Source organism: Bos taurus, chromosome 1, assembly GCF_002263795.3.
Source record: "Bos taurus isolate L1 Dominette 01449 registration number 42190680 breed Hereford chromosome 1, ARS-UCD2.0, whole genome shotgun sequence".
Taxonomy (NCBI): domain Eukaryota; kingdom Metazoa; phylum Chordata; class Mammalia; order Artiodactyla; family Bovidae; genus Bos; species Bos taurus.
In genome coordinates, this window is record NC_037328.1 from 35,110,568 (window position 1) to 35,122,739 (window position 12,172).

At 35.7% G+C, this 12,172-nt stretch overlaps 1 protein-coding gene across 5 annotated transcripts in view; it reads right to left on the reverse strand.

Moving 5' to 3' along the window:
• Positions 1 to 12,172, reverse strand: part of VGLL3 (vestigial like family member 3) — a 59,033-nt gene that overhangs the window by 46,306 nt on the left and 555 nt on the right. The window contains exons 1-2 of one of the 5 annotated variants that reach the window (XM_024992498.2): positions 11,928 to 12,102; positions 34 to 316 (exon numbers count right to left, since the gene is read on the reverse strand). In XM_024992498.2, coding sequence (XP_024848266.1) covers positions 34 to 295 — 262 coding nt within the window. In that variant the 5' untranslated portion in view covers positions 296 to 316; positions 11,928 to 12,102. Of the gene's footprint in view, positions 1 to 33; positions 320 to 11,927; positions 12,103 to 12,172 lie in introns of those variants that run through there. The other 4 variants (XM_024992495.2, XM_015468734.3, XM_005201174.5 and 1 more) reach the window with 4 other exon arrangements.

The following is a 12,172-nucleotide window of genomic DNA, read 5'->3' on the forward strand; positions in this document are numbered from 1 at the left end:
TGGCCTGGAGAGCATCTGCTCTGGAATTCTTACCTCGCCATAAGGGGGTTAGCCCCATCTTGCTTTTTGAAATGGCAGATTCTTGATGAAGGGTGCTGGCTTGGCCCAAAGCTCTTGAGAAGTGTTCATCCACTACTGACCCAATGTCTCCCTGGAAATAAGTGAAAAGGACACAGCGAGAGTTAAGGTACTCCATCTCGGCAGGCTGGTCTTTCTCCTCCTCCTCCTCATCCTCCTCCTCCTCCTCCTCCTCCTCTTGTTTGCTGGGAAGGGTGACTTCCAGAGAGTCCTGCATCTTGCTGTATACCGCTAACTTCTTCTGGGATGGAATAAACAAAACACAGTATCAAAGACAGTTTGTAAAAAAAATTTAAAAAGCATTAACTAGTTAACTGTTCACTTAAAAAAAAAAAAAGACTCTAAATATTAACATATGTTCGCAAACTGATTCTTCTTCATTTGCTTTACTCCATCTCCCCCACCCCCTTCCCCAAACCGGCTTTCGGCTTCCCACCCTGAAAAAAAGACGGTTATTTCAGATTTGGTGGGGAAAAAAATGTCCTTTATCCCATGGCATATTCTCAGACTGTGAAAGGCAGTTGTGTGTGTTTTTTTGGTTTTTTTTTTAACCTAGATATACCAAAAGAAGGAATTTTTAAAAAAGAAAGTGACAGATCCCTTCCACTTTTGTTCCCATTTTCTATTTTAAAGATTTAATGTACAGCAACATTATAGTTCAGGATGGGGAGGAATAGAGAAGGAGGCCTCACTGCCTGGGGGAGGGGTGGAGAAGAAAAGAGCTTTTCATAAATGAAATACACTAAAATAAAAACAGGAATGTAGCATCTTATAAAAGGATTTGGCAGATGTGCTGAACTCATTTCTCAAAAATCAAACTAAAATGACAAAATAAGCCTGTGTGAAGATCCATTTTGCATGGAACATATTTTTTAGATGTTCCACTTACCACCATTATCATAAAAGGAGGGGAAAAAGGTATTATGATGACTTACTGAAAATAATACAAGTACTAGCAATGGCTACTATGGCTTTCAAAGTGAAAAACACTTGATAATTTTAAAATATTTTCAAAATAACATAATCATAGCTATAGACATAGTTTATATTATGACTGACACTCATATTTATTACCCCATTTAATCTTTATAATCCTACAACAAACATTGTTATTATTGTTTTATTATTTTTTTTATTTTATTGTTATTGTTACTATTTTGACCTTGCAAAAGGTCACAGAATGTACAAGTGTGGGCCCAGAATGAATACAAAAAATATACAGATGTACACGTGCGTGTGCACGTGTGTCAGAGGAGGGCAGGGAAGGATATGTAGTGTGGAAAAAAATCACCAAAATGTTATGTTTTGTATTCTTTTTCTGGGTGGTAGGCTTGTAGTTGTTATTTTCTTATTCCTGCTTTCCAATATTTCCAAATATTTTCCATCAAGTACCTATCGCTTTTATAATCAACAATTTTACTATATATATAAAAAGATAATGCTACAAAATTATAAAATTCATTATTTTAATGACAAAATGAGCATCCTACCATCTGTATACCTACAAAACCTGACCATTTGTTATACCATTGTTCTTATTTAAGAGAAAAATGGATGCTGGAAAGTGAATGTGAGTAGATAAGAAGTGAATCATTCTAGAATATCAGTAAGCATAGATTGTCAAATGTTATCGAAACACATAACCCAGACTCTTAATGTTTCTAATGGTAACTACTAGCTTCAAAATCTATAGCCACAGATTATAAACGTATCATTCAAAAAACTGAACCTTTTCCCTAGCAATGAATATGTTGTTCTTATGTGAGGTAGGCTCTGAAATGTTCAGGCACATTACAAGCTGTTGGTTATTATTTAGGGCTATTATATATACGTGTGTGTGTGTGTGTGTACCTACATATTCATACATACATACATATATATTCCTTTTTATTTAAAATTTGTTTCAGTAGGGTTATCGATTCATGATGAATAGAAAATTCATTCCCTGTGAGTGAACATGCCTTGCTGATTAATAAGTGATTGGTAATGACTGAGTGGTTACAAAATTCTTACAATCTATTTTGGATAGATTTGAACATGTTTATGTTTAACTTCAATAATAAAAACACCATAGTAACATGTTATATATAAAATGAGAATATTGAACTAACTGACCTCTAAAGTTACTCCTGACTATAAATTCCATTATGAAGTTAAACGAATAGTATAATTTCTTGATGGCACTCTCTATTCACACGTGCATTTACCGAAGTTATACGGTTTTAAGCAAATGCACACACTCTGCCGAATTCTCAGGCATGTTAGAAAGAAGCACTGTTTTTATATGGGGAAAAAAATTAAAACTACTACAGAGTGGCTTCACTGCCACAAGTGTTCAGTATTATCCATTAAATCGCTTTCTTCCTCTCTGTTAACGTTCAGCACAGAATCAGTTTGTGAGAGTCAGGCTTTGCATCTCCTTGTTTCATTTGTTTAACATTTATTCTTTAAATGAAAGAATGGCTGGCTATGTTAATTATCCAAAGAAAGGCAAGTGTTTATTTTATCCCAATTAGCAAGTGACATTTAAATAAAATAAGTTATATGTGAAAGACTTAACTGCAAATCAAATACAAATGTAGCTTCCATTTGTATGTAAATATAACATAGTATTATGATCAATAATGATGATAATAAAATATCTTAATTTTTACATTGCTGGCAGTTGAATTTAAACTATACATTTTCAGTCTAGTAAAGATTGCACAATTTTCTAACTGCTATATAATTTCATGCTATTCTTTTTTGCCCAATTGTTAAGTGATTGGATACAAATAAACTAATCTAAAATTTACACATTTTTCACTATGAAATAGGAAAAGATAAGCAAAATCTTCCATTGTATCAAAATACCTTTTATCTGTCAATTCTCTGTCAATGGATGCATTGATTCTCTATAATCTTTATATTTCCTATATATAATATACATATATATATATGGTTTTATATAAATATATATTGGAATATTCCTTTCAAATACACACAATACTACATAAATATCTATATTATATGCTTTTATTTAAATACACTTGGATAATTGTAAAATAATTATTTTTTCTCTCTCCTAGCTTTTTGGGGCAGATCTTCTACTAATTAAATGAATTTGCTGGAGACTATCAAACAAATAGAATAGAAAAGGAGCCTATGATTTATTGACCAATGGACAAGACATAAAGCATATTTATTGTCACTTCTTTCACTTTTTTTGAGATAGAGTTGTATAAATTTTCACTAATTTTAGTGAACCAATTAAATATTTACATTTACAACACAAGCACATTTATGACCTCACCATCAACATCACTGGTTAAAATAAGAATTCTAAAGTATCTGATTAGCCAGATAGCTTCCTAAAATGCCAACACTGAACTTACACACATTTCTTGAACATTAAGTGTGATCATGAGGAAAATGGGAACACAAAATTAAAACAGCAATTGATTCACATGCTGACATTCACACCTTTCTAATCTTCCTTCCCATTGATTCTTAAGCCCTGACTACCTTCTGTTATCTGTTCTTCTGTGACTATAAATCAATTCTTTGCCTTCAAAAACAAAAAAATCTAAGTATGTTACTTATATACGCTGTTGGCATATTCTATATTTACTTGGTGTATGCTCCTTGGAATGAAACTTCCCTAGCATGATCTTTGTTCTTGAAAAGAATATACAAAATTCAAACCGTTGAAAATAAATCTCAAATCATCAGAACCTAGATAGATTTCCTGAATCCAGGCTGAAAGGCAATGTGGTTCATATTTTTCTTAAAATGCACTATCACTCCCTAAAAATAGCCCAGTCTGTCAGAAGTATTCATGCTTTTCTTACTAGACACTTAAGAATTGTTAACAAAAATAAGTCATCAGAAGGAATTTCAAAGACTACAAGTTGGCTTATTGAATGTACCCCTCATGGCAGAATAATAACAAGTTTTCTTCAGGTAAAATAACCCTCAGTTAGATGAAACAATGACTGAGCTAACAGCCACAAAGTTAGAATTAACTTTGAAAGACTTGAAAGCAGCAGTGTGAAGGAAGTCTGGCTAGGCAGTGCAAACCATACCAAACCACCTCACAGACTGCCATCAGGCACAACAGAGACAAACTCACACAGGAATGTGCCGGAGAAAGGATTTGTCTGACAAGAGAAAGGCTTCCATGTCAGGAGCCAAATACCACTAAGTCCCCAAGGCTTAAGCCTACAAATGCCAAATGATTACTGTGCGTATGTGGAAACTTTTTCCTAAGGAAACAAAAATATTTTAATGAATCACTGAATATTTGGAAATAACTTAAAAAAAAAATCTCTACTGACTTTCTTCTCTAAGGCAATGATTCTCTCATCCTGACAGACATGGTTAGGGCCTATAAGAAAGGACCACTAGCCTCTAGTCAATGTTTCAAAACTATAAATCCCATAAAGTAGTGCATTTCTCTTTGATCATATTTTTCTGAATTTACTTGAATAACAGATTTTTAAATCTATCTCAGAGAGACTTGATGTTTTGGCCCTTAGTCTATGTGGAGGAGGGGGAATCAGGTGGAGGGAGGTCAGGATAAGGATCAGGATAAGGAAGATAGTTCACAGAACTTTGATGTATTTTGTTTCACTAACTCTCACCGGTGCACAAATATTCAGTCTAAATAATTATTCTCAATTTATATATGCAAAAGCTGATTTATTTGGCCAGCATCTAACTAGTAAATGGCAGGGATGGGATTAGAACTTATTTCTATCTGACTAGAAAGCATCTGCCAAGAAAACAGATTAAAGAAAATGAGCCTCTATATAATATTTAATTGAATAAACAAACAGAAGCCCACAGGCAGCATGGTATCATATGCTAAGAAAAGTCAAAAGTTAGTTATAACATTTAAAAATTAGGAATGCAAATGTATCAAAATATGATTATTAAATAAAGCATTGTTTTTCAAAATATATGTATACCTAGAGGAACCTGCCCTTCTATATCTAGAAATATGTTGTCCCCTTAGCAAGTTAGAAACAAAATAAAGTTTTTCTGAAAATACTATTTTGGAAATATGAGCAGAGTCAATTTACAACATACATTCATACCTCAAGATTTGTTTGCTAGCTTTGTGTGTTTGTTTTTATTTTTCTTAACAGTGGGAGAAGCAAACCAAAAATAACACTGGCTCTTTATGAGCACACTTGCTGCTCAATGATTCTGGTCATTATCAAAAAATCAAACCCACCCCCTTAAAGGATGAACATTTTCCAGTTTTGAAGATGTTCAAAAAAATGTGCCACAGGCTGAGAGAGAATTTCAAAATTTGCATTCCCAAAATGTTTTAAGCAATGATCACATCATGAGGGTATGTGTTCTCTCTCAAACAGACTGCTTTGAATGAAACAACATTTCTGACATATAAATTTCTGGTATGTTTATATAATCCCATTACTAGATTTAGGGTATGATTTCACTTTTAAAAATTTATCTATTGTTCATGGAATTGTCAGTTAATTCCTACTTTGTGTCAGTCATTGTGCAAAGACTTGGAGCCACAAAAATGATAGTCAAAGCATTTGAGAGAGGGTTGTAAGGAAAATGATAAAGAGAACTTGAGGGTTTATCTACCTGGCTAATTGTCTAATTTCTCCAAGTAGCTAATATTCAAAAATTTTTATATGAGAAAATAAGACAGTAACACTGGGTAAATTACTAATTGCTTTTCTTGCTTCTAAGGAAGCCCAGATGGGAAGGGAACACAGCAGAAAGAAGAACTGGAATGGTTAAGGAGATTTGACCACAACTAGTCCATAAATCTGGGTAAAGAACCAAAACCTCTGGCCCTGAACTTCCTCTTCTGAAAATGAGGAATTTTGACTTGATTATCTCAGAGAGCTTGTACAATTCTCTATCCTAATAAGCAACATGCTGGAGCTCTAGACAAATTCACACTTAATTTTGTTTCGTACATTGGCTGCCTCTTCTGATTTTTCAGGATACTGGCCAAAAAAAACCTACAGATCAGTGAAGACTAATTCTTTTGCAGACGTAGGTCATCTAGCTCAATTCCTAGGAATTAGTTTGGGTAATTCCTTTAGCTGTCTTCACAGGAACTGGAAAGGAGGCATCCTTCGAATCCTCTCACCCTACCCACTAAGGACAAGTGTTTCGGCACACTAAAATAATACAGTTTTAAGAGAAAAGGACACCTGTTCACTTCAGGCCTTTCTTCCTTTCCTTTTTTTTTTTTTTTCTTCTTTACTAAAGTAGGAGACAAGTGAAAAATAGTTCAGTTACCCTAGTTTAGATCATACTTGTAAATTACTAGCATAAATCTGATATCTGCTGAAATATCTATAAATATGGCATTTATGACTTACTTCTAGCAGCAAATGTTTGTATCTAATGGTTCAAGGCATTCTTAGGGTCTTCCTAAATGAATAGCTGAAGTAGAAAACCAGCTGCTGAAAGAGGTGCTTTTTGAAAGATTCAGTGCAAAGTTTTGACCAAAATTACTTTCTTCACTGGTCTCTGCCAGAGTCGGGAAACTTAAGTATTAGAGAGCTTTGTTTCTTGAATGAAAATGTTTTTCCTAGAGATAATACCATAAATTGTTATATATTACTAGATTTATCAGTTTTGAGATTTCTTTTTAAAGCCAACTGGAAATACAGCCTATGAGAATGAGATTCAAGTTAAGTGTCCAGGTTTTAGAACAGCAGTCACTTAACTTCTCAAATTCACTTTAGAATGTGACTTAAGCATTCCAAACATAATATTTTTTGTTTTGTTTTTGTTTTTTAATTTATTTATTTTTAATTGAAGGATAATGGCTTTACAATATTGTGTTGGTTTATGCCATACATCAATGTGAATCAGCCCGTAGGTATACATTTTTGTCCCCTCCTCCAAGAACCTCCCTCCCACCTCCCACCTCCCACGCCATCACAGAGCCTGGGTCTTAGTTCCCTGAGTCATACAGCAGATTCCCACTGGCTATTTTACATATGGTGGTGTACACGTTTCCATGGTACTATCTCCATTCATTCCACCCTCTCCTTCCCCACTCCCTGTGACGGCACGTCTGTTCTCTATGTCTGCATCTCCATTGTTGCCCTGCAAATAGATTCATCAGTACCATCTTTCTAGATTCCATATATATGCTTTAATATACAATATTTGTTTTTCTCTTTCTGCCTTCACTCTGTATAATAGCTGAGCATAATATTTTTAGTCTTACTGAAAACCCCCTTTGCACAGAAAGATATAAGATAGAAATGTACATATTGCCGAACTGGGTCAGCACAACATCTCTTCTGTAGTTGCGAAAAGAGGTACCATGAAGGATCATTCTACCTCCTGATCACCCTCATTCCCTTTATCATCTCCTGGTCTTCTCCAACTCTGTGAGATGTGAGCCTCTACCAAGCACTAGGTAAAGAAGGACTTCCATGCATTGAGAGAAAATATCCTTAACTTAAATTTCCACAGAATGCTTCCTTGTCCTGGCATTTGGTTTTCTGGTGAATGAAGCCTTACTGCATGTGAATTTATGGCTTTCCAGCCTGCCTGTACTATCGGTATTGTAATCTCCATTTTGGTTGATTGCCAGAGACAACAGTTCAGTTTAGTTAGTTTAAAGTTTAATTTTCCTTCTGGCTTTGAATTTTCTGGCTAGAAAGTTATTGGGAGCATAAAGCTCTGAGGCACTTGAAACTTCTCAGTCTCTACAGTCAAGTTATTTTGTGTAGTATGGAATCAGAGAGGCTGTTCTTTCTCAAAGAAGTCCTGTATGAACTCTTACAAATCCACTTAAGTCCTTGCTTACAGTTGCAAGAAAATTAGATCCTCCCACTTAAATAAGAGGCCTGTGTATTGAAACTATTTAGAATGTAATTATATGCTTTTCTCTTAATGAATCTAAACTTATGTTGGAATAGCAATGATATATAAGGTACCTAAAGCTGACTGTTAATACCACTTCCTGAATATTATTTTCAAATAAATACATGTTCATTTGCTAACTGATATTCTGCTTCATCAACAAAGGATGCAACATGGATAGCAAAAGTCATTAGCATTATACAAATGCTGCAAAAGGACTTCGGAATGCCTAAACTAAAAACGTACACTACCAAGGACTTGGAAAGAATTTCAAGCCCCAAGGCCAAAGAATCTACTGCGTATTAATCTTCTTTATCAAAAAGTTGATTTGGAGCACTAAAGACAAAAATAAGTCTATTGCACAATAGCAAGAAAAAAAAAGACAGGGGACCACATGGTATGGTGGAAAGATGCTATCCTAGGGAGCAGGGCATCCAGTGGTCCTAATTTTGTCACCCATTAGCTTTGAAATCTTTAGTCAGGTATTTCAGCCCTATAAACATGCATTTCTCCATCTGGAAAAGGAGGGGTTGAAGTGTGTGTTTTCCAGGGTTTTTTCTCCTAACAAACAGAATCTCAGAAAGATTTTTATGACCTAACCAAAGTGGCAGAGGCCAGAGAAAGAGCTTGAAAAATCCCTTACAAACTTAGAACTGGAGTTCTGCCTCCCAAGACTTTTAATTCTCTTAAGTGGAAGCATGCATGTATAGTCACCCAGCTGTCACCCTGGAAGAGGGGAGATTAAATATACTCATATATGAAGCCCAAAGTGTGACTGTTAAAAACCCTTATGCACAATTAGTGAACAAGGGCTATTCTCCTCTGTTTTCACTGCCTCGTCTATGAACTACCCAGTTCTGAAAGCTCTGCTTTAAGTATCTCCCTAATGTTAACATTATGAAAGAATGGGGGGAGAGGGAGGGAGATTTTAGACAACCGCAGATTGCCCGCATTTAAGATGAGGAATCCAGTGTATGAAGGGAATTTATGATTTCACATTATTTCCCTCAATTTTTCCTGACACGTATCTTGAGTTTTTGTTTTTTATTTTTTTCCATTTTTCCTACTGTCACTACTAGGATGGAAGTACATTCCTTTCTGTACATGTTCTGCAGGGTCATCATGCCTTTGGATCATGTGCTGAGAGACGGGGTCAAGAGTTCTCCTGAGGAGATAGTAGGGGCTGATACTTTCGAGCTAGGAAGAAATGGTGGGCACAGGGACCAGAGAGCTTAGCAGCCCTCAACAAATCCTGGCTCTAGAAACCACGCTAAAATGTATTCACAGCCATGCAGTTTCTAGGAAGTAACGTCAAGGACTATAAAATTGACTCTACAGGTATATTTACATAAGGTGCTAACCTATTACCCACCAACAATGTATAGTATGTTCAAATAAAAAAAATAAAACTTAAGATTTCAAACATACTCTGTGCTGTTAGGGGAAAAGCTGAGAGTACATGCGTCTGGAGTATGAAGTTCTACTATTTCAAAAAGAATTTTCTGCTATATAATCATACATTAAAAGGAAAATATACTTAAGTTTAAAATCCAGTGTAACAAACCATTATGGCATAATAATTTACAAGGACTTCAGAGCTACATGGCTTTGAGGGAAAAATCACAAAGATACACTACGATAATTGAATATACAGAAGTGACAGCAAAACTTTAATGCTATCTTTTCTAACCTTTTCTAAATGATGTTTAAACTTTGTCACTCTATCACTTTTTCTGCTTCTTGGCCTCAACAAATCAATTTTTTTAATGTAGTAGGGCTTGTAGCTCTTATTTTTGTCTTTCATGCAAGATGCTACTAGGGGTCACTTTCCATGTGCAGAGAAAACAATCTTCATGGATAATAATGATAAAAACTTATGGAATGCAAAAACAACCAAAATATGTATTCTCAGATGACTATGTTGAGGACAAGTCAATATTAGTCCCACTTCACCCACACACCACAGAGTCTAAAAATGTTGTCAGCCTGATAACAATTTCCTGATTTAATCCTTTTTCAAACAGAAAATATAGGTCATCAAAATAAACTCCTGACAGTAAAAGAACAGGAGTTACACTACTATCTTTTATTTTGCTAGCCAGTTATAGTCAGATAGTTTCTTTACTCCACAAAACAAAATAATCTCAAACAAGCCAATGCAGTAAAAGCAACATAAAAATTTCAAGCACACTTCTCAACAAAGTTCTTAAGCTCAACTCAGCCTAATGCCTACTTAAACAATATCTACAGAAGCCCAAAGGGTAGCAGAAATTACTATTTACTAATATATGATACTCATCAAGGTAGACATTTCAAGTGAAAAAGAAAGCTTATTTTTTGATTTGTTGATGGTCTTAGCAAAAGAATGCAATTTGGGAACTGGGTTCCGGGGCTACTGCAAAAGTTAGATAAGACATCGGAGTCATTTTTTATTAAAAACTATATTTCATGATTAGTTATTTACAATTTTTCTGGTACCAAACTTTATTTTCTAGCTCAAAAAATTATTCCAATTCTAACCCTCACTAAATATTCATATTTTAATGCAACTATTTCCACAACTCTAGAAAATAAAATCTTACTCAAAAGTAATCTGCTAAAGTTACTTTTGATGGGGAAAAATACCTTTATGAATGCTTAGTAAAGTTTGAGTTTATTGCTCATCTATGTTCCAATTGATAACTGAAGGCCTCTACAGTGTCTGCAGTGGAAGAAAGGAAAGAAGAGGGTGGTTCATCTGAAACAGAGTGTTCATAAAACACACAAAACAGATATCCAATGTCTCTCTGCATCCCTTGCCTGACTTGGATTTAAATGGTTTTCTCCATTACCTATATCTTTTATATTAAAGCCAAAGAATGTAAACAAAGAGCCTAACCAAAATGTTTTAACCTATTACCCTTGACCACAAATTACAAAGCTTTCCCATTCCCCTCCCTAAAAGTAATCTTGCTTTTAAATGCTGAAGCTGATGAATATTAAAAAAAAAAAAAAAAAAAAGCCACGGAGTGAGGCTCCTTCCTCTTTTGCCCTAGTTGTCCTGGTTAAGCTCATACTGTTCACCAGATGAATCTAGAGTATGTACCCTTCCAGAATCAGCTGAATTTCAGTCCCTAAATTATAAACAGAAGTTATCATTTCTTTCCAAAGAGTAGCACAATAAATCTAGTAAAGAGACAGAAGTAGAGGAAATATTTTAAATGACCAGGTTAATTAAAGAGCCAAACCCTAAAGACCACAATAAAACACAGGGTTTTTAAGAAACTAAAAAACAAACAAAAAAAAAATCAATAAACACTGTGGATGTTATTATTAAAAGCGCACCTAGATCCCTGATAGGTATCTCCACCTCAGAGTATATAAATAGCATTTTTTTAAGTCTCACCAAACCAACCCAGCCTAACTCCCAGAGTCTGAGGACCCTACTTTGGTACACCCTGGCCACGTGCTCACGTATGTGCTTTATGTAGGCTGACTAACCCTTGACACTCTGTGACATCCAGAAAGGAACATCCAGAGATACCAAGTGCTAAATTCCCCAGAACCCTATTCTCCCTTCTAAAGGAACGCTATCATCTCCCTAGTTCCTGAACCCTTCTTATCTAACAGCATTCAGTCACTCTTGGCATGGTGGAGATCCAGCATCCAGTGATCCAAGGTTACTTCTTGGCTTGGGAAAGGAGAGGGTTCTGTCCAATAGACTGAACCATAGCACCTCTGTGCTTTGATGGAATTAAAAATAGATGAGGGATTTGGGGATCAATACTTGCCCCCTAAGTCACAGTATGGGAGAAGACAGACTTTACAGAGAACTTCTAATATAATTTGACGAATATCACGCTAGACCCAAGTTCCACCAAAAAAGTCCCAGAACAGACATTCCGTGGGCTCACTATCCGGATAGCCTTCCCTGTGTCAGTGACACATTTCATCCTCTTAATCAAGAAAACCCTAGTACACTCCACCTTTTCAAAGGAAACAAGATTACTCACATATTCTTAAAACAGGTGCCCTTGGTGAGCTTCAAAGAACTGAGCCCTAAGAGCTAGGGTGGCTATGACCACAGCTCACTGAAGCCCCCAGCCAGGTAACTTCTCACTTGGAATCCCCACCCGTCGGCCACCTGGCTGCTCGTCCTTCCCGAAACTCTGCTCTGCTCTTCTCTTCCGATGGCTTTCTGTTCAAGGGCGCTCCCGCAACTCTCAGAGCATCCTCCGCGCCACCCATCCCAGAGGGA